The sequence below is a fragment of the Haliotis asinina genome, chromosome 1, assembly GCF_037392515.1.
Source record: "Haliotis asinina isolate JCU_RB_2024 chromosome 1, JCU_Hal_asi_v2, whole genome shotgun sequence".
NCBI classification, from domain to species: domain Eukaryota; kingdom Metazoa; phylum Mollusca; class Gastropoda; order Lepetellida; family Haliotidae; genus Haliotis; species Haliotis asinina.
The window spans coordinates 60277888-60301808 of NC_090280.1; the positions used below are offsets into that span (position 1 = coordinate 60277888).

The 23921-nt window shown below is 40.5% G+C and overlaps 1 protein-coding gene and 1 pseudogene across 1 annotated transcript; both read left to right on the forward strand.

The window, feature by feature from the left end:
- Positions 1 to 5777: 5777 nt before the first annotated feature.
- Positions 5778 to 9147, forward strand: LOC137295458 (zinc finger protein ZFP2-like). Its single transcript, XM_067826843.1, has 2 exons — positions 5778 to 5859; positions 7217 to 9147. The coding sequence occupies exon 2, from the start codon at positions 7684 to 7686 to the stop codon at positions 8437 to 8439; it is 756 nt and encodes a 251-aa protein (XP_067682944.1). The 5' UTR covers positions 5778 to 5859; positions 7217 to 7683; the 3' UTR covers positions 8440 to 9147.
- Positions 9148 to 14222: 5075 nt separating this feature from the next.
- LOC137295466 (zinc finger protein ZFP2-like) lies at positions 14223 to 18801 on the forward strand (annotated as a pseudogene).
- The last annotated feature ends 5120 nt before the right edge of the window (positions 18802 to 23921 follow it).

Sequence of the window (23921 nt, forward strand, 5' to 3'; positions counted from 1 at the left end):
AGATTAATGGGTGACAAACGATGCTTGTGTAATAAATGATATTTGTAACACACGACTTGTGTAAATACATAATATATATATACACATGAGCATTAATTAAGCACCACCCATTTCCATGCTATAAGATTGTATTTAACACAACACACTGGCCATTTATGATATTGAAACCAAATACATGGTTATAATTTCGTTAACTGAACCATCTAAAGTGCCAATCCATCAACTACCAACACTGCTGCTACTTGACGTTCATATGGGGGCACTAAAACCGTAATCAGCAATCATGTCCAAAACTATGGTCACACAGACACTGTCTGTGGTCCAACGTTCAAAAATACGTTCACTGTTCAATCCTAAGCCAACAGTAATTGTGATATCAGTATATAGTGTATCCTCCCCTTGCGCGGATAAATGGTGCGACCCTCATGCTGGAAATCAAACGTCGAATGTGCACCTTTGAAATTCACCGCCCTTCCTCATGAAGAGCCTGGACTAATTCCTGTTGATTTTTAACCTGTGGATCCCTTACTTGAACTTGACGCCCCAGATGATTCCATAAACGCTCAATTGGGTTGAGATCATGACTTCTCGCAGGCCAAGGTAACTTGTCAATTGCATTGTTCTACAAGTATGTGATGACAGCTCTGGAACGATTGGGCAGTGCATTATGGTCCATGAACACTTGCCAACTGGCGAGGGGGTGGTTATCAAAATGCGGGACAACAGCAGCTTCCTGTACTTCCAGTTGGTGTCTCTGACCATTGAGTGTCCCTTGAATGGTGATAAGATTCAGCTTACAGTCATAGGAGATACACCCCTACACCATTTCAGATACACCGCCAAAGGGTTCAGCTGCATGGACCATCCGCTGATGATAGGCCTCATTACTCTTTCTCCAAACTCGCCAACGGCCATCAGTCACACGAAAAGGAAAACGGCTTTCATTGGACCAAAGGATCCTGCGCCATACCCTCAGATTGTGGTTTTGTCGTTGATTACACCAAACGTGAAGTCTTGTATCTATCAGTGAGTAAGGGACGTCTGCACAGACCTGAGCCTCCTTCGGATGGTGCTGGTTGAGAGACGAACGCCCACTCTCCATTGTTCTCTGAGATCTTTGGCATTGGTCAATGGTCTGCGTCTCACTAGGCGATCTTGGGTACGGTCATCAATGGTCTTTCTCGGCCTTCCTGGTCGTAGACGACCCTTGACGTAACCAGTGGCCGTATGTTTCCTTACAAGGCGACTAATGACAGTGTGACTGATATTGAATCTGGACCCAATGCTGGGACAGGACAAACCAGCTTCATTCATACCAACAATCTGCCATCTGGTATTTTCAGAAAGCCTACGACTCGGTATGTCCAAAACGTTCAATTCCAACACTATTTACTTATAAATGCGTCGATAAGAAAGCATTGAGAATACTTCATTTCACCTTTTCATACCCCTCAGTCGGTTGTATCATGACAGAACTTGAAAAGCATGCATTTGAGTCAGCACGTTTCATGCTAACTACATGTGTATTTAGATATAAATGGTTGACTTCTCTGTTTTGATCCCTTTTTGTTACAATTGAAAAATATTTTTGGTGGTGCTTAATTAATGCGCATATGTATATAATAAGCTAATATCGTCTCGTAAACTATATATTTAGGACAGTGGGTAAAATGAAAATGGGTAGAATGAATGCATGGAGAAGGGCCTATTTACCTGTTCATAATAATGAGCTATTCAATGTGTGTGCGTGTGCATGTGCGTGTGCGTATGTGTGAGTGTGTGCGTGTGTGTATGAGTGTTTGTGTGCGCATATGCATGTGTGTTAGTGTATATGTTTCTGTCTGTATTAAAAGTGTGAGTCTGTATTTCTGAATTGACAGAAAAAAGGAAACCGCCAACTGCATGGTTAACGAACAGGGCATCTGTTAAAGGTCACATGCAACGTAAAACACAACTTTGCTGATTCTGATACCTTTCGGTATGCAATTACCGAAACAAATTATCAAAAATTCCGATTCAACCTATAAAGTTGAAAAAAGCCCGCGAAATCGGAGTTCAAACGATTCACTGCGCTCAGAACACATGCGCAGTGAATAGGTTCGCGGACCTTGAAACAGTGTGTCTGCGCAGTTACAGGTCGGGAAAGACGTATTTCCGAAACAGATAGCTTCAACTGATGTGGCTCTCCCGGCAATAGTGGTTGTGTGAACATCGAATGTGGCCATCTCGGCTATGCTGTCACACAAAAAGACGAAACAAAGATGCAGAAACACAGCACACTTTGTGTAACCACTGTAACACAGGACATGTCCAGGATGAATTTCATATGTTACTGCAATGTCCAGAATTTAACGATCTGAGAATAAAGTATTTAAGATTTCTCGATGGCAAATATGTTTGTAAATCTCAAATGGTAAATTTACTTAATTCACAAAATAGACATACCGTCAAAGCAATAGCAGAATTTTTGAAATGTGTACTTTCAAAAAATGCTCAAAACAGTGCCTAAATGTACCCTTTCTACTTTCTTACCACGTGACAACAAACGTGTTGTAACAACAATTGCAACATGGGCCAGTTGGCCAATATTACTGAATAAAATCTGTCTGTCTGTCTGTCTGTCTGTCAAAATGAATGATTCAAACCCGCTCCCGTATTTAACAAAACAAGACATATTCCCTCATAATTTTATTCCGATTACAGCATGTTTTGTTTCTATAACTAGCACATTATATACTAATAATTATGTTATATACAATAATAACACATAATGATAAGCACATAAGCAGTCCCTCCTCACATATAAGAAGCGTCAGTTATTTAAACTGTAAATGAAATTTCTATTACAGAAAGGTTAAACGATTCGTAATGGAACATTCCAATTATTAATGGATGACGGGCGTGTTGATTGGAGTCAGGGTCTCTTTTTCAATGTTGTAAATCATATGTTTGTATTGTAATATTCAAAACGGATTACAGCAGATTACATTAATCCTAATCGTTAAGTATACTTCAATTAAGTGTGTTGTTACAAGGCACCTCATACATCATTGTGTTGAACGTGAGATTATCTCTATGAGTGAGTGAGTGGGTTTAGTTTTACGCCGCTTTTAGCAATATTCCAGCAATATCACGTCGGGGGACACCAGAAAGTGGGCTTCACACATTGTACCCATGTGGGGAATCGAACCCGGATCTTCGACGTGACTAGCGAACGCGTTTACCACTAGGTTACCCAACCACCCCATGCCTAAGAATATAGTAGGGAAACATTGTTGAGAACTTGCTATCTTCTCAATTAATTTACCTCAGTATGTTGTTACAAGGCACCTTTTACATTATTGTGTTAAAGGAGAGATTGTGTCTAAAATGTAGTAGGGAAAACATTATTGAGAACATCATATCTTCTCAATTAATTTACCTCTTTATAAATAGGGAAGTGACCCAACTGCATCCATCAGACAATGGCAAACTGTATCCATGTGTATATGCACTACTGCCTAATCGTATTAGGGATACTTATGTCGGACTCTTCACATTGTTGAATGATGTAGCTATGGACAGAGTAGGAGAACGTGCTCCAAGTGAAATCCAGACAGACTTTGAGGCATCAGCCATTAGGGCAGTAGAAGTGTATGGTGGTTGTGAAGTACGTGCATAATTATTATCTACATGTATATCATTTGTATTATGTATTATCATTGTTTCCATGTCTGAAAATAAATGAAATTCGCTGAGCAATAAAAAAACTTTGTCATTTGTTGGACCTTTGTAGGCAGAGTGGGAATGTACCCAAGAAGTTACACAGGTAGGTTCATTCAGCAACTAAGTGATCAAGTCCATTTTAACAGGGGTAGAACAGGTCGGCTCATGTCCTGGCCACTGAAGCACATCATGTGGCTTTAAGCTGTAGGCAGATTGGGAATGTAGGCACTTTGGGAAGACGCCTTACAGCATCGTGGGACGCGCTAACGAACCCAATGTGAAAGTTATATTACAGCGCCATTGAAATACATGCTAAAGCAATGTCAATCGTGTAGTAATTTATTTACCTATTACCAACCATTTATTCGTGTACTAAATATATGACAAACCTGACCCTAGTCATACGAATGTATTGAAATGCATGTCTTCCACAGCATTTACACGTGAAATACATGCTGGAAACCACATGAAAACTATGGTCTCATTGACACAACTGTGAAATACATGTAAATGCAGAGTTGATTGTTCTTGTATTTTAACACCGTTTTAAATGTATGTAAATCTGACAGCCAGATGATACGCAGATTTCAAGCATTGTTCATATGGCCGCAGGATGACACGTCTGTTGAGCCACACGTCCATTTTGTAACAATGATATATTTAGAGATCAGCATCCCACTAGAAACGGCTGTCGTATGTTTATGTTAAAGTGTGGGAGTTACGACCATCATAGCACTATAAATGCTTTGTGGTACATCGCCTGTGTATTACAGGGTATTACTGCTTTAAGGGTCCTGTCCACTATATTCTGACCAGTGAGATGGAGAAACTTCTGAAGTTTTCTCTGCAATATACATGGCCATGTAACTCTTATCTCTCATCTCAAATTACATCTCAAGTCACAATATCAGCATAGTGGTGAGATAAATCTTACCCTGCCTCCTTGGTGAATAACGTATCCAACAAAAGATTCGATCTGATTTTGGTGGGGGGGGGGGGGGGGGGGGGGGGGTTGGCAGCGCCACATCTGTATTCACCTGAGATATACCAGTCGAGCACCTGGGTCACTTGATTTCCTCCCTCATCAAGCTGACATATCTGGTATCACAACGATATCATTCACAACAACGCTTCCTACGCACCATAACTCAACACAAAGTTCTGCAATAAAAGCACAAGTATTTCTCTATTACTTGTGATCATAACCATCTTGGATGCAGCCGCCAAGGACATTTGGCATGTGACAACTGTATAGTACGTAGTTAAAGGTCACATGCAACGTAAAACACAACTTTGCAGATTCTGATACCTTTTGGTATGCACTTACCGAAACAAATCATCAAAAATGCCAATTCAAACTATAAAGTTGAAAAAACGCGATGAAAAAAAAAGCCCGCGAAATCGGAGTTCAAACGATTCACTAAATTTCTAAAAGCGCTGGGGGAAAAAAGTGGTTTCAACAGCTGTGCTGCGCTGCGCCTATAATGCATGCGCAGTGAATAGCTTCGTGGAGCTTGAAACAGTATGCAAGCCCGGTGTATGAGGTCGTGAGCAGTAGTCTAATCTTGGTTGTGTACTCAAACAAGTAAATAATTTATTCGTTACATAAAAAGGCTTGTTGATTGTGGTAAGCAGCCTCTACTACAGAGAAAGCTCAATGTCTGGTTTATTGACACATATATGTCTGCCTGCTAAGTACAAAATGCGTCACTTTTGAATCGCGATTGTACGCATATAATTTTGTTTATTTGTTTTCTTATAAGCAGCAATGTATATTATATGTCATGAATGAGTGATAATTGTGTTTTAATTATAATTGATTTTGGTTGCATGTGACCTTTAACATCATAGGAATGGTTTGTGTGATGAGTGATTTATGAATCCTGTTATAACAACGTGCATGATCACAGTAAATACAGACTAGCCCCCCAGCAGTTGTCAGCCTGGTTCTTTGGGTATTCTGCGCTGGCGCCATACTGCCTCCACCACCATGAGCGTGCCGACAAAGGATCAGGTAGTTGAGGGGAACGGAAGCCAGTCTTTCCTAAAAATAGTTATATTCTCGTTCGCGTTGGAAAGTCGCAGGAAGCTGGTCGTAAAACATTTTCCTTCACCCCGAAACCGAGAGGTCGTACATAATGGTTCCACTCAAACGTAAGTAAATGCAGCAGATAGCAATTATGAAGGTGGATCATTCAGTAACTTTTATTCCTGTGAGTTGTGCCTGTTTGTTGGTGATCGTCGGTATCGAGATGTGTTTCCGTTCGCTATATCCACCATTTATGTCTTGGTCAGATGCGCTTGCCTCGCTTAACAGTTACCTCACGACAACTCGCATTCGTGGTTCACATTTACATCTTTGAATGTGCATGGGTTCGTAGATAATCTGCAAGACGGTGATTTTTTCAGTTATTGTTTAAACTTTGATGTAATTGGGTTTGTGGAAAATTGGAATAATGTCACTCTTATTAGTCTTAAAAATATCACATCTTAATGATTTAGAAATCACGTTGTCCATCAGAGTAAATTTAGCAACAGTTTAAAGGTGGTGTACCTGTGAGTGTTAACCCAGGGAGACTATATACAGATTGTAGATTATCCCTGGTTAAGCAAACAGCAAGTGAACATGTAAAGGGGTTTTGGAATAGTTTCATTGATTTCCCCTTTGTTTTATTTGATATATCGTAATGTGGAACATCTCATCACATTCTGTTGGGATGTGTTTACATCAATCTGGTTAACGTCTCAATCAAAAGTGATCCAAGACAGCTTAAAGGAATTGATTATTTAGAGCAATGCTTGTTGTCTTGTATATTAAATATGATATCATAGTGTTTGTTATATTTTGGTGGGGAACTTTAATTCAAAGATGGGAGACATAAGTGATTTCATCATTCAATATGATAACCAACATACCTATTTCGGAATACATACCTATTTTGACATACCTATGTCATACCGTCATTTTCTGTACAATCCTTTTTACCGTGGTTGTTGTTGTGAGCTGGTGTTGGTATTGCAGAGAATTTTCCTTTTGCAAGATATTGTGATGCGATAGCATACATTGAGGTTTTGTATTGCAATATATTGCAAGAAGTTTTTTAAGACAATTTAACATCAACACAGTTGTTACAAGTCTAAACTAGTTTCTCCACTCTCCAAACTAAAAGCCCTGAGATCTTAGACAGCATCTTGACCTGGCCAGGACATATCAGAGATCACTGGTCATTAATTAGGAAATAATTAAAACATTCAGATCCAAACATTGCAAAACACTTGAACAGAAATTATAAACACAACTTCAAAACAAACATAATTTGACTTCTTATATGGAAATGTCTGAACATTTCTGAGCATTATGAAGTTTTCCTAATGCGTGGCAAAATACTGATTTTTGATCAGCGTATTGCAATATGTATCATTTTCATGTCTGGACCAGTAAATACTGGTAAACCGGTTTTATTGCTCAGCCCTAATTATGAGAGAGTCACGATGTTTCTTCTGTTTTCAGCAAACACCACAACGTCCACATCTTAATGATGGAAGGTGAAACCCACAGAATCATTTCGTGTCACTGAACCAAATGGAATCTGCTGAAGGAGTTTGCTGAAAACAGATCTGAAGAAACATTTTTTAACTCCTGGGAAACAGGTGATCACAAGAAAGACCCCATAACTGGAATCCTGGAAGGTGGTGATCTCAAGACGGAATTTGTAATTGGAACCCTGGAAACTGGTGACGTCATATAAGAACCCATTATTTGAAAGCTGAAAATAGGTGATCTCATGAGACAGTATGTTATTGAAACGTTGGAAACAGATGGTTTGGAGATCATGAAACAAAGTGGTCTAACAAAGATATATATGTTGTGTAAGCTCTCAGGTAACTGGATAAGGCACATGCTCGGTCATGGTAAATTGAAGACGTGTGCTGAATGTTGGGAAAACACTCACACTATCAGGAAATCTTCAGAGACACATGAAGATGAATCAGTGCAATGTGTGTGAAAAAACATTTACAAGACCTAATAATGTGCAGAGACACATGAGGATTCACAATGAAATCAAGCCTTATGAATGTGTTGAATGTGGGGAAAAATTTATGCAATCACTTAATTTGCAGACACACATGTTGAGTCACAGTGGAATCAATCCTTACGAATGTGTTGCATGTGGGAAAAAGTATAAGCGATTAGACAGTTTGAAGGTGCATATGAGGAGTCACAGTGAAATCAAACCCTATCAGTGCATCATGTGTGAAAAAACATTTACGCAGTCTCATAGTCTGAAGGTACACATGAGGATTCACTCTGGAATAAAACCTTTTGATTGTGTTGAATGTGGGAAGAAATTTACATCTTCAAGTGCTCTGCGGAGTCACATGAACATTCACAGAGGGATTAAGCCATATGAGTGTGGTGAATGTGGGAAGAAATTTGCACATCCAAGTCATCTGCAGACACACATGATGATTCACAGTGGTATCAAGCCATATGAATGTGTTGAATGTGGAAAGAAATTTATGTATTCAAATTCTCTGCGGAATCACATGAGGATTCACAGTGGTATCAAGCCCTATGAATGTGTTGAATGTGGGAAGAAATTTACCCTTTCAAGTACTCTGTGGAATCACATGAGGATTCACAGTGGTATCAAGCCTTTTGAGTGTGGTGAATGTGGGAAGAAATTTACAGATTCAAATCATCTTCAGCGACACGTAATAATTCACAGTTGAATCAAACCTTATGAATGTGATAAATGTGGGAAAACGTTTGCACATTCTGGTTATCTTCCCAGCCACAAAAAGATTCAGAGTGAAACGAAACCTCATTAGTGCATTGTGTGTGTAAAAAAACATTTACTCAGTCTGGTAACCTTCAGGTACACAAGCTTTGAGGAGTCAAGCTTTGAAATTGTGTTGAATGTGAACAAAGATTTGAACACTCATATTGTCTTCAGAATCATGTGGTGATTCCCAGTGGAATCACGCCTTAAAGAATATGTTGAATGTTTGAAAAAATTTATACAATTAGGTGTATTCACAGTAGAAACAAGCAGTGAAGTCTTACCACTGTGTCTGTTTTGGGAAAGGATGTACACATGCAGGCAGCATGCAGAAACACGTAAGGATTTACAGCGTAATCCCATCTTATCAACAATGTTGTGAACGTCGGAAAACATTAGCACTGTCAGGTACTTTCAGCCATTAAACACTTCAGAGGATTCACAGTAGAATCATCTAAATTTTAGTGTCGGTGTGTTTCTTCATACATTTTTCACAAATTGTTCTTATGAAGGAAGTCTATATATTTAGTCAGCCATTCTGCAGCAGCCTTTTGTTTCCGGATACATCCCTTGGTCAAATGCAGACAAGTATTCCAGTCCCAGCAGGTGCTTGGTTTACCACCAACTTGTGCTGAATAAAATTGACATTACCACCATACTGTCCTCTTTGGTAATTACTTTCTTACCACCTGCCTCGTGTAGTAAACATTGTCAGCATAGGGTTGGTAATGCATGTGAAACTTAACTTTAGACAAGTTTGATAGTGATAAATGAGTAGACCTGTGAGGTTGAAAATCTTGGGTTTTGCCATCTCAAACTCACTTATTGGAATAAACCCAAGGAACGTACAGCTCTCTCCTTTCCGATTTCAAGATAAGGAAATTTTAATTTTTATGTCAAACTTCACATTTCTTTGTAAATACCACCCAGAAAAGGTCAGGGTTAAGTTTGACACATTCCTGTGATGTAAAAACACTCATCAAAAGACCTTCAAAGGTATATGCTGGGTCAAGATAACTCTTTCTGTAAGCGGTTATTTTGTAAGCAGTTGCCGTACCTACTGTGTTATACAATACAATACATTGCTTTTATTATAGAGCTAGTTCAAGATTACTAATTGCTACTTAGACACTTGTCTAGTGATATCTATACGCATTGCACTGGGGGCTCCTTACGTTTTATGTTTTTCATAGAATGCGTACCAAAGTTAAATGACGTGCCCAATCTGAGTACTTCTCATCTACTGCATTTGCCCCTTGCATGTATTCTGATAACTGGAATTTACTTACACTGGTCGTAAATCCGTACAACTTACTGCATTAAGTGTGACATACCTGTCATGGTCATAAATCCCTATTGTAGTTAAGGCAATAGTTACAACATAGCGTAACAGGTTTAAACCCTCATCGTAGTTAAGGCATCAGGTGCAGCATGCCATAATGGTATTAACTCCTTACTCTCGGTAAAGCATTAGGCACAACAGAGTGTAGCAGTCATAAGTCCTTACTCTCAGTAATGCGTTAGGCACAATAGAGTGTAGCAGTCGTAAGTCCTTACTATCAGTAATGCGTTAGGCACAATAGAGTGTAGCAGTCGGAAGTCCTTACTCTCAGTAATGCATTACTCACAATATAATATAACAGTCATAAATCCTTACAGTTGTCATGAAGTAGGCACAAGCGCAATTTAAATGCACTGAGTATAAGGTCGTGAGCAGTAGTCTAAACTTGGTGGCGTACACAAACATGTACAAAATCTGCTTGTTACATAAGAAAACAAAACATGCTGATTGTGATAAGCAGACTCTTATCACGGAGGAAACTCAATGTCTGGTTTATTGACCCTTATATGTCTGCCTCTCTGTCTGCTAATGACAATATGCAATGCACAACTTCAATCGCTGACCACATGCAGTTAACACCTATCTGGCTTATAAGCCACAGACAAAGAGTCGGTTTAGGGTATGGCATATGAAGCAGTGGCCAATGGAAAAGCTGCGTTACACTTGAGTGAACACTCACCGGCGCTGACTGGGTTCGGTATCACTGCTGCTTCGTTTCGAGGGAGCTGAAGCCAAGTACACAATATTGCACTTTTGATTTGCGATTATATGCTTACAATTTTTTTTATTTGGGTTTTCTTCGTATTTAGCAATGCATTTTATATATAATGAATAAGTGATAACTGTGTTTTAATTATGTTTGATTTTTGTGGTTGCATGTAGCCTACTCTTATAGATATAGTTTAGTTACACACACACTCAGACACAGACACACTCAGAAACACACACAACGAACCTGGTGTTGGTTGACAGTATGTTAGGGTACTAGTGTGTGTTGATCGACACTTGGTTGAACCAGAGGCCATGTAATACAGTATATGGTCTTTGGTTGAATTGCTGGGTGATGATCAAAAGTTGGGGGAACAACTACTGTTTGATGCTCGATGGTTCTGCTAGACGATGATTGAAAGTGGTAGAACTGCTGGGTGATGATCAACAATAAGGTAAACTGCATGTGGAGTGATTGATGGAGCGATCAATCAGTTTATTGCATGAAGGCCAGTGGCCCATATACAAAATATACATGTATAGAATGTACAACATATACAACATATGACACATGTTACAGTGAATCTCTTCTCAATGAGATGCATGATGAATATATAGAGCTGTCTCATGTTGCTTTACTTGAAAGTATTGAATAAAGTTTTGTAGCATTCTTGTATGATCTTAGCCATGGCGGGAAATACATCTGCCTTAAATCATTATATACAGGACAGATAAATAAAAAGTGAAATTCATTCTCAACAGTGTTACAGAATGGACAGAGCCTTTGTGATTTTATACCGGATGAACATCTTCCTTGATTGATACATAACTCATTTAGACCTAGTCTCAGGCGTATGAAAGCGTTACGAGGGTTTGTATTACGTAGGTTGTATAGATACGAGTCGGGTTCAAGTAGAGATTTAAACTCACGATAACAGTCATACCTTGAACTTTCATATAGTGATGAATGCCAGTCCTGTTTAAAGATATCGATAGCCCTGGTACGAAAATGTTTGATATATGCATTAACATCGCCCAGGGTTTGGGATAACCAGACGAATCCAAAGCCGTATCTAAACAAAAGACTCCGAATATGGGTTGCCCAAGTGTTTTTACCAATATTATCAAGATGAACAACCATATTGTAGGTTTTTTGGGCAGACGATGTTCGGGCATATTTATTATTTTACCCCAGTACTTTAAACAGTGAGAGTAAGAAATTATGTACAATAGGTATCTCCCACATTCACCGTACACCATACTATTAGGGGTAGACATACCAACATTTAAAAACCTTCTACATGCAAGAAGGTGAACCTTTTCGATGACATAAAATTCCTTGAAGCCCCAGATTTCAGATCCATAGAGCGAAAACGACAGTTGCCAGAAGCGCTGGGTGATGATCAACAGTAAGGTAAACTGCTTGTGGGCTGATTGAAGGAGCTGGGGATGGGGTTGGGTTGGGTTGCTGAGGGGAAGGGGGTAGGGGGAATGGCTACTGGGTGATGGTTGTCGGGTGATGGTACTACTGGGTGATGGTCAGTAGTTGAGAAAACTCCTGGATCATGATAAAATGGTAAAAGGTGGGGCGAACTGGCTGTGATCAACAGTGGCTGGAACTACTGGTACTGATCAGCATTTGCAAGATTATCTCGATGATGACTTAAAGTTTGATGGATGGATCTCGTGGATGATGACTGACTCCTGGATAATGAATGGTGGTTGGTGGATCTGCTTCGTGACGATCAACTCTGGGATATGCTGCTGGTTGATGATCGACGTTTTATGGAAAGCAACGTCTGGTATATTTAGAGATCAGCGCCCCACTCCACAATACAAGGACTGTTTATATTAGTTTATATTATAAAGTTTATATTAAAGTGTGGGCGTTAAGGATCATCACAGCACTACAAACAGCACTCTGATACTACAGAGTATTACAACTCTGAGGGCCTCTCCGCTATATTCTCACCCAGTGAGTTGGAGAACCTTCTGAAGTCTTCTCTTCAGTATTTGGCCAGGTAACACTTATCTCTCATCTCAAATTACACCTCAAGTCACAAGAAGATCAGCATAGTGTTGAGATCATTCTTACCCTGGGTATTCAGCATCTGACTCCTTTGATGAACATTATTGCTATAATAACATGTTCAGTAGTATAATGGCTTTGGATTTGTACAGCCACTATTTACTATTGCCACTAAACACTTTGTATTGTTTGTAATCATTTGTAAACTCAGTTAAGTCCCGGGGTAGAATAGGTCTTCAGCAACCCATGCTTGCCACAAAAGGCGACTATGCTTGTCGTAAGAGGCGACTAACGGGATCGGGTGGTCAGGTTCGCTGACTTGGTTGACACATGTCATCGGTTGCCAATTGCGCAGATCGATGCTCATGTTGTTGGTCACTGGATTGTCTGGCCCAGACTCAATTATTTACAGACCGCAGCTATATAGCTGGAATATTGCTGAGTGTGGAGTAAAACTAAACTCACTCACTGTAAACTCAGTTAATTTTAGAATTGTAAGTCAAAACAGGTCTCTTTCTATTTGTTGGTTTCACAGCTTGACCATTCGCGAGGAAGTCACCTTTAGACATTTTACATCTTTGAACTTGGGAATCACTTGATGGCGGGCAATTTGATTGACAGGTTTCTGCTGCAAACACGTATCACGTCGTGATATTTTGACAGTAGTGGTAGAAGTGGTAGAGGTAGTAGTAGTAGCTGTTGCTGCTGAAGTGGAAGTAGTTGTTAGTAGTGGAAACAGCTGTTGTTGTCAGTAGTGGTCGTGGTAGTGGTAGTAGCAGCATTAACAACACCAGCAGTTTTTTAACGGCAGTGATTTCCACGGGAGATCAAATCAGAGTTGCAGGCCCCTACATGTCCAAAGAAGACTCGACCTGATTTTTTGGTTTGGCAGCACCACGCCTGTACTCGTCTGTTTCACCTGAGTTGTACCTGTCGAGCACCTGGGTCACTTGATTTCCTCCCTCATCAAGCCAACATACCTGGTATCACAACGATATCATTCACAACAACGCTTCCTACGCACCATAACTCAACACAAAGTTCTGCAATAAAAGCACAAGTATTTCTCTATTACTTTCTGTGATCATAACCATATTTGATGCAGGCGCCATGGATATTGACCAGTGGGCTGCGTTCCTTATTCCTTAATAACATTGTGATTGTGGGTTCGGTTTCTCAAGGTTTGGATCATAAATCCATCTGGTGTCTAGGTTTAATTTTTGTCAGCACCGAACCTCAACCATTGGCATTGCCCAAAGCTGTTAACCTCTACGACCAGTAAACAATAAATTAAAGGGCCTTCTTCCCATATGAAGTTCACACGTGTGAGGTGTGATGTTATGATGAATTCACAACAATATTAAAGATATATCAAATATCTCTGTTAACTTTTAAACTATATTGTACGTAGTTAATATCCTAGTAATGATTTGGCGATGAGTTGTCTCTGAACCCTGTTATAACAACATGCATGATAACAGTAAATACAGACTAACTCCCAGCAGTTGTCAGCCTGGTTCTTTGGGTATTCTGCGCTAGCTCCATACTGCCTCCGCTACCATGTGCGAGCCGGTAAGGGATCAGGTAGATGAGGAGAGGGGAAGAAAACCAGTCTTTTCTAAAAATAGCTACATTCTCGGTCTCGTTGGAAAGTCTCAAGAAGCTGGTTGTAAGAGATTTTACCTACATCCTGAAGCCGAGAGATCGTACGTACATAGTGGTTCCACTCAGACGTAAGTAAATGCAGCAGATAGCAATTATGAAAGTGGTGCATTCAGTAACTTCTGCTGTTGTGAGTTGTGCCTGTTTGTTGGTGATCGTCGGTATCGAGATGTGTTTCCGTTCGCCATATTCACTATTTTTGTTGGGGTCAGATGCGCTTACCTGGCCCAACAGTTACCAAATGACAACAGGTCTCGTTCGTGGTTCACATTTATTGAATGTGCATGGACTCGTATATAATCTGCAAGACAGTGACTTTCTCAGTTATTGTTTAAACTTTGATGTAATTGGATTTGTGGAAATTTGGAATAATTTGACTTTTAAAACTATCACATCTACATTTAGAAATCATATTGTCAGAGTAAATTTAGCAACAAAGGTGGTGTACCTGTGTGTGTTAACCCAGGGAGACTATGTAGAGATTGTAGATTATCCCTGGTTAGCAGCAAGTGAACATCTATATAAACATAGATTAATGTATCTAATAAATCAACTTGAGTACATCTGTCAACAATAAAAATTAAATGTCAATATTGATAACTCAACGATCATAACTTTCAAAAATGGTGAAAAATTTTAAAAAGGAAAATGGTTTTATAAAGATGAAAGATTAGAGGTTGTAAGAAATTGCAAATACTTGTGTTTACAGGTTGTAAGAAAATACTTGGGTGTACCTTTTACAAGTCCAAGGACTTGTCATTGCACTGCAACAAAGCCCCACTACAAGGTAAAAAGATTTAATAGGCATTTTAAGAACCATAGGACCTCTTCCAAATATTAGCTTTGACAGCTTTTTCAAAATTTTTGACACTAAGATTAGTCCTCTCTCTATGGTACAGAAGAATGGGACCAAGAGATCTATGACACGATAGTAGAAAAGGTACATCTATATGTGTGCAAAAGACTTTTAGAAGTAAATTCCAACACCCTAAATGTCACAGTTTGTGGGGAATGCGGGAGATATTCCATGTGTATATTTAGCAACACTGAAGTAATAAAATACCAGAGATACTGTTTAAAATGCCAAGCACCAGAGCACCCAAATGCAATAACTTAACAGCACTGCAGCATTTTACAGTAATGTTTAGAAATTCAGAACAGCACTAGCCCATTTCACTTTCAGATGTAATTCCCATGATCTTCAAATAGAAAAAGGGTAGGCGTTTAGGGATACCACGAGAAAAACGATTGTGTAAATATTGTACTTATCAAAAGGTAGATGATGAATACCATATCTTGCTTGTTTTTCCATTGTATGCAAGTACCACAAAAGAATACCTTAAAAAATATTTCTACTTGACCCCCAGATCGATAAATTCTATACCCTCTTGACATCCCAAAATCAATCAGTCACAAGATACCTTGCAATGTATATGTACCATGCCATGAATATGAGATCCTCTGTATTACAGATGTGATATTACTTACTGTATATTTATGTATGTTGCACTGTCTGCTACTGATGTAATATGTATTATGGGCCAATGGCTACTTCAATACTGTACATAAAGATTGATTGATTGATTTATTGATAATATTATAAATTTATATGGGTGAGATCTGATAGATTTGTATTGTGCTCACAGCATACACATGATATATGGGTGAAGTAGATCTGACCCTCGGGGTGACATGACTTGTTTCTCTCACAATAGCTCCAGTATGGTGGACCATTTGCTTGTGTTGAACTGATATATTTGACATGGACCACAACTTCATTGTAGAAACCCGTCGTGAATCTGACGATCCACTCATTGTACTTACGTTCTCCCCACAGATGTGAAGGGGAGCGTGACAGTGTGCAACCTATGTGAAGATATACGTGATATATGAGGAAAGAAACCAGTCTTTGTTGAATAGGTAAACACTGCCCTGGCATCATATGGACTTGAGAACTTCAAAATACTATACAATCTGTACATTCCTTTTTACAGATTTGCTTTGCCAGACATCAATTTAGAGTTTTGTTTTGACAAGATGATGAACTAGTCATAGCCCTTAAATATGTAAAATCACTAAAATTATGGATATTAATCTACTGAATACAATTCATTGTCAAACTGTAGATATGATCAATATACATCCCGTCATTGGCATTTTCCATGTTGAATGTTGAACATTACCCAGCTAAGTAGTGTATAGCTTTTTGTGTATGAGAAGACATTTTTACAGTATCAGGTTTGTGATTATGCTGCATGTCATACCATCATTTTCTGTATAATCCTTTTTACCCAGTTGTTATTGTAAGTTGGGGTGGGTATTGCAGAGAATTTTCATATTGCAATGCGAAAGAAAGCATCTATTCCAATGCAAAAGCATTTATTGCGATAAGTGTTGCAGTATATTGCAAAAAGTGTTTGAGGACAATTTAACATCAATACAGTTGTTACAAGTTTGAACTAGTGTCTCACTCGTGAAACGAAAAGCCCTGAGATTTTAGATAGCTTTTTGAACTGGCCAGGACATATCAGAGTCCGAGTAAATGGGGTTCAACTGTATATTGCACAGCGCTAATTATGAGTGTCAAGATGTTTCTATTGTTTTCAGCAAACACCAAACATCCACATCTTAATGATGAAGGTTGAAATCCACAGAATCATTCTCCTGTCACTGAAACAAATGGAATCTGCTGCAGGGGTTTGCTGAAAACAGGAGATGTCAAGAAACATTTTGATTAACTCCTTGGAAACAGGTGATCACAAGAGAGACCCCATAACTGGAACCCTGGAAGCTGGTGATCTCAAGAAGGAACTTGTAATTGGAACCCTGTAAACTGGTGATGTCATGTAAGAACTCATTAGTGGAAACCTGGAAATAGGGATATCATAAGAGAACATGTTATTGCAACCATGGAAACAGAAGGTTTAAACATGAAAACTGTAGTGGTTCAAGAAAGCAGTAACATGTTGGTAGAGCTCAAAAACATGTTCCAAGTCAGGTTCCTGTAAAAAGGCACATGCTGTGTCACAGTGAAATCAAGACTTGAGTGTGCTGAATGTCAGAAAAACATGCATACTATCGGATAATGTTCAGAGACACAAGATACACAGCAGCATCAAAACTCATAAGTGCATTGTGTGTGCAAGACATTTACACAATCTGTTCATCTGCAGGAACAAATGAAGATTCCCAGTGGAAACAAGCCTCATCAATGTGTTGCTTGTGGGGAGAAGATACACATTTACATTATCTTCAAAAACGTAATGATTGACAGTGGAAGCAAACCTTATGAATGAGTAGTATGTGGTAAAACAGTTACACATTCAAGTAATCTTCACAAACATAAGGATTCACAGTGTAATCAAACCACATAACTGTGAGAAAACATTTACACACTCATATGGTGCTCATGAGGATTTAAAGTTGAATGAAGCCTTATGAATGTGGGAAAAGATTTGCACAATTGTGTAACCTGAAGACACACATGATGATTCACAGTGAAATCAAACCTCATCAGTGCATGGTGTGTGAGAAAACATTTACAAGATCTGTTCATCTGCAGAGACACATGAGGATTCACAGTGGAATCAAGCCTTTTGCATGTGTTGAATGTGGGAAAAAATTTACACAGTCAAATAGTCATCAGGCACACATGAGGATTCACAGTGGAATCAAGCCATATGAATGTTTTGTATGTGGGAAAAAATTTACACAGTCAAGTACTCTGCAGAATCACATGAGGATTCACAATGGAATCAAGCCATATGAATGTTTTGTATGTGGGAAAAAATTTACACAGTCAGGTACACTGCAGACACACATGATTATTCACAGTGGAATCAACGCATATAAATGTGGTGAATGTGGGAAACAATTTACACATTCCAATTATCTTCAGAGACACATGATAGTTCACAGTGGAATCAAGCCTTATGAATGTGATGAATGTGGGAAAAAATTTGCACGTTCAGGTTATCTTCACAGACATAGGAAGATTCACAGTGAAATGAAACCTCATTAGTGCATTGTGTGTGAAAAAACATTTACTCAGTCATGTAAACTTGGGATCCACATGAGGATTTACACTTGAGTCAAGCCTTGTGAATGTGTTGAATGTGAATAAAGATTTACACAGTCATGTGGGCTTCAGAATTGCATGATGATTCACAGTAGAATCATGCAGTGAAGACTTAGCACTGTGTTGTTTTGGGAAAGGATGTACACATGCAGGCAGCGTGCAGAAACGCATCACGATTCAAAGTGTAGTCCCATCCTATCAGCAATGTTGCGAACATGGGAAAACATTTGCTCTGTCAGGTACTTTCAGCCAGGAAACACTTCAGAGGATTTACAGTAGAATCAACTGAATTTAAGTGTGCGTGTGTGTCTTCAAACATTTGTATATAACAAATAAATTCTTATGTAGGAAGTCTATATGTTTAGTCAGCCATGTCTGCACTAGCCCTTCTTTTTCGGGAACATTCCTTGGTCAAATGCAGACAAGTATTCCAGTCCCAGCAGGTGCATGCTTTACCACCAACTTTTGCTGAATAAAATTGACATTACCACCATACTGTCCTCTTTGTTGTAAGTGCCATGGGGAAGTGCTGATAGGTATTTTGTTAGCAGCTGGCCCAAGTTGACTGTTGTTCCACCATGAAGAAAACTGTGTTTTCTTTGGTAATAACTATCTTACCACCTGCCTCATGTAGTAAACCTTGTCAGCATAGGGTTGGTAATGCATGTGAACTTAACTTTAGACAAATTTGATGAGGATAAATGAGTAGACCTGTGAGGTTGAATATCTTGAGTTTTACCATCTCAAACATACAAATTACACCTCAAGTCACAAGAAGATCATGTATTCAGCGGTGTTTGTATATCTGTCTGTACATGCATCTTGTTTCTTGTTTTAGCGACATCTCAGTTCTCATGAACTTTTGTACCCAATGTCTTCAAATTTGGTGACAGCTTACCTTGGGGTATTGCACAGACATTAGTCAGTTTGGATGATCTTGACCTTATTTTTAAGGTCACCAGACTCTTTCACTACTTTTAAAACTTGTGCTACAGTGATATCTCATGAACTGTTGTACCCAATGTCTTCAATTTGGTGACAGCCCACGTTGGGGTGTTACACATACACCAGTCAATTTGGGTGACCTTGACCTTATTTTGAAGGTCACCACGACTCTTGTTAACGCGATATCTAATGAACTGTTGTACCCAATGTCTTCAAATTTGGTCACAGCAAAGCGAGGTCTGCATATTTATTATGTTTTTCCTGAATCTTGCCAATTATGTAGCTGTCACACACGCACACTATAATGTTGAGGTTGAGGCTGCTGATTTGGTGATGGTCCCATGGGCCCTCCTTTCGGTTCATGCAAAGATCATGGGAAACAAGGGATGGAAGAGTCTGTTACTTCTTCAGGTCCGCTACTTCACTATACAACTTTCTGAGCATCCCTTTGATCTCCTTCACCTTAATGTCATGTGGGTTTACTGAGGGTTGAAACCGTCTTCTTGGCTCCAGCACCTCATTGCCGCAAATCCACTTCAGCTCTCCGCAGAGCTCTAAGAAGAGAGATCTCAGAGTTCTGGCTTTGACCATGATCACAACTGTATACGGGGTATCTCATTCCTGGTTGACTGGGGAACTGGCTTTGTATCTCTGCTTGAATGAATAAATGCTCGAACCCTCATGCCCATGCGGCAGCTTCCTCTGTGGCCTCTTGACGTAAGCTACAGAAATGAGCCAAAGTGACTGACCCGTATCTAACTAGAATCTAGCTTGGAAATGAGTTGTTTGATGTCAGCCTCAGGTCCAAGACACATGGCTAGCAACAGTTTGTGATGAAAAAGACTTGTTTTGAATCGCTCTTAGTAGCGCGCCAGGTTCTGTGACTTTGTCATAAACCTTGTCAGCTTGCTGTCCTCTGTTTAAAGTTCTGAGTCTATTATCAGTTGAATATTTCTACTGGTCACGAGGTATGAATGAATGAATGAATGAATGAATGAATGAATGAATGAATGAATGAATGAATGAATGAATGAATGAATGAATGAATGAATGAATGAATGAATGAATGAATGAATGAATGAATGGCTTCTCAACAGCAATCCCCAAATTTTGAAACCTGTTCAAATTTGCAATTAACATGAACTTTACATACAAAATTAATCAGGACCTTCCTGGAAAAATGAGTAGTATAGGGAATGGGGGTTCTGGCTCACTTTCAAGAAATGTCTCTACAAAGCCTTATTTAGTAAATAAGGCTTTGGTTGGACCATTAGATCTTGCTACTATTACCCCTACTACAAAAAAGTTGGCGGTAATTACTGTGCCTTGGTAGGAGGTAACACTGTGCCGTACGGTACGATCAATAATTCTTCTCTTACAAACCCCCTACCCGGCCCATCCCTCAAGTAGTACAAGTTAGGTTCGTCGGCTTTCATATCCACTTTATCTATGTTGTAAGTTTTGACTGACCATATAGGATCGGTGGCTCGCTTACGGCTATCGCCCTCGTGTTCCCCCGGCTGGTATAGATACCTCACTAGGGCCCTATCTGGTATCTGTTTCTCCTTCCCACGCAATGGAGCGGCCGACTCTGCAACTATTGATTTTAGTTTGATAGCGTCTGCCGGTTTCTTACCGGTGAGACGGGTGACTTCATGGTTGATTGCCGACACCACCTTGGGTAACCTCGTGACCCATTCAGTCGATCGTTTTCCAGGGGTGGCCATCTCCCTAGCATACTGATAGCCGAACAAGCGCTCAGCCAAAGTCCTATTAAATCTCTCAACTATGGCTTGGCTGCGATGGGCTCCGGCCGTGCCACGCCTGACCTTTGTATCGTGTTTGGCTAGCAGTTGTGACACGGCACCCATGAACTCCCGTCCGGGGTCAACTTGCAGCTCTGTTGGCCACGTCAGTGGGCTGCGTTTGTATATGCGTTCGAATCCTCTGGCTACCTGGGCCGAATCTTTCGTGGTCAAGGGTTCGGCTTCCTTGTAACGACTGGCTACGTCCACTACGGTTAAGGCATACTTGTACCTCTTGTCGTGGGGTAGGAACAGTAGGTCTGCCTGGTGAATGCTATTAGGTATGTTAATACCGAACCTCCTTCTAGGCACGTAGCGTGGTGCCGGCAAATAGATCTGCCACAGGGCTTGTTTTTCAAGCCACGCTTTGGCTTCCTCCGGGGGTACTCGCGCTATTTTAGCTAGCTTATCTACTGCGCTAGCTCCTTTCCAGTACCCACGCGGGCTGTAGTAAATAGCCTCAAATTTTTTCATGTCCATACGCGTATGTGTTTATTCCATCAATAGCTATCCAACGTTTCGTGTCCATAGGCGATAGGGACGTCTTGTTTATAGTCAGTCCGTATATTTTATGCCCATCACTTCTAAGTGTGTTCATTTTATGTCTAAAGGTACGGGTCTTGAACAGGGCTTCCTTGAATCTGGCGTGTTTGATGTGTTGTTTCACCACATACTTCTTAACCCCCTTAGCCTTCCGGATCTCACTATTGTCGGCTTTCAGTATGGAGTACATCTTAGGTCTCAAACCTATGTACTCGGCTATGGGCGTGCCAGCACACTCGTCCTTCATCTTACCTAGGACCTTTTTATTTACCGTGCTGTGTAGGGTATGGGTCTTAGGGTAGTCGCTGGTGTCGTATAAATCGAGGTGTTTTTTCATGTCCTCGTACACGTCCTTGGTTCGAATCTCCATCAGCAGGGAATCCGTGTCAGTGTACAGTACTTCACACCTGTCACCGTACTGTTTCTTGAGCTCGTTGTAGTAAAAGTCGTACATCAGGTGTTTGGATAAATCGAGGATGCTCATCCCCACGTAAACAGGCCGGTTGAATTTTATGTGGCTTTTCTTTATGTGTAGGGCAACCAGGTTGTCTGTGAATATCTTACTACGGTTGAATGCCGGACTGGCTATCAATTTCCTGAGCTTGTCTTCCTCACTAGATCTAACCAGCTTCACGGTCACGCGTTTCCTCAGGTTTTCCATAGTCTTACCAAACACCGAGTTATTCATGAGCTTGTAGAGATTTTTCTCAAAATCACTGGTGGCTTTTTTTCGTAGGTCTGTGTTCATTCTGATGTAGGGCTCCATCCATGGACTCTGGTCGAACATGAGCACCCTGTGTATTTTGGTCAGCCTCATACCCAACGACAGGTACAGCTGTAGGTTGCGATAGTGAACGATGTACTTGGTCTTATTCATTAAGTTAGGCACGAGTTTTTCAACGTCTGTCACACGCCCACCTGACAAGTTATGTTGGTACTCAGACATCCAGTCTGGGTTAACCCTCATACGTTCGGGGGCCAGGGGGTAGCTGTTGTGTGATGTGTGTAATTCCTTGGTATACTCTAAGTCAACCTCGAGGATATACCCTTTGTTCGAATCTGGTGCAACCCCCATAACATCAACGTGGGGTACCCATTCGAATCCCCCTGTAGGTAGATACTGACTCATGGCCCAGCCGTACAGGTTGTTTGCGTCGAGGTAGAGAATGTGATTGGTTGGTTTGTTAGGATCGTAACCTTTCACATATTGATTATTTGCTTTCGCGTATCGTTTGGATGCCATGGAAATCCCACCTCGCAAGCCTTTCTCAATGAATAGGTGCATGTCGTAATCTGTGAGCAATTCCAAATTAACTCCGGTCTTTTTAAGCAAGGCGTCCCACGACAGACCTGGGCTGGTGTAATACCATGCGGGGTCGAGTTTATACTGCTTTAAACAAGTCCGCCTGAACGTTTCAAACACGTCGGCTAACAGCAGTACATCTGTCCTCAAGTACAGGTCGTGATAATCACCCAGGTTCTTACAACCCAGTTTATTCCATACGTTAGTCGCGTGCGAGTAATCATCTCGTGAGACGGACGCCTCATTCAGCTTGCTATAAAAGCAGTCAATAGGGGGTAGTCTGGTCTCGGTGAACTTAGCCCAATTATCCATGTACTCATAGGGGTACACACCCTTCCTCATAAGCAGGGGTCTAGTCTCGGCATCTGTGTATCGATCGGTGATAGGGAAGGTATTGTTGGCCTTGACCAGACTGTCGAGTGACGACAGGAGGAACTGAAACGAGTCAATGAACCTAAGTCCGTTTAAGCTGAAGGAGATGTATCTCTCCATGTTGTTGGGGATGCACGTTATATTACCATCGATTTTCGCGATGGCCTGCATGATCAAGTGTGAGTCGTACCCTCTCAAGTTGTGAAAGACAACGGGGATGTTTATTGTCTTAGGGTTGATTTTAAGCTTGAGGTTGCACGCGTTGTGAGCGGCGCCTCTATACTTACCAGTTATGTGGCAGTGATCTCTCACCGAATCACCGTTAAGTGGTGAGTCACACACGTGACAGTGAGTGCTACTAGCGTGAGCTAGCCTGTCGACTCGGGTCATACGCATGGGAGCGATTCTATACAATGCATTCCTAATAATTTTTTCTTCCTCCTGCAAACACTTTAGAAACCTTTCAGCCGCGTCAGGGCCCCTATACACTACCGGAGCTTTCGTTTCCCCGTCACAACGGACGACAATGTATCCAAACGAACAGGCTTTATGCTCTTGTGTCTTGTGGGTGAAGCTACCCCCACTAGGGGAATCCCCACCCACAACTAAGGCTTCGAAGTCGGCGTATATAATATAAGGTACAGA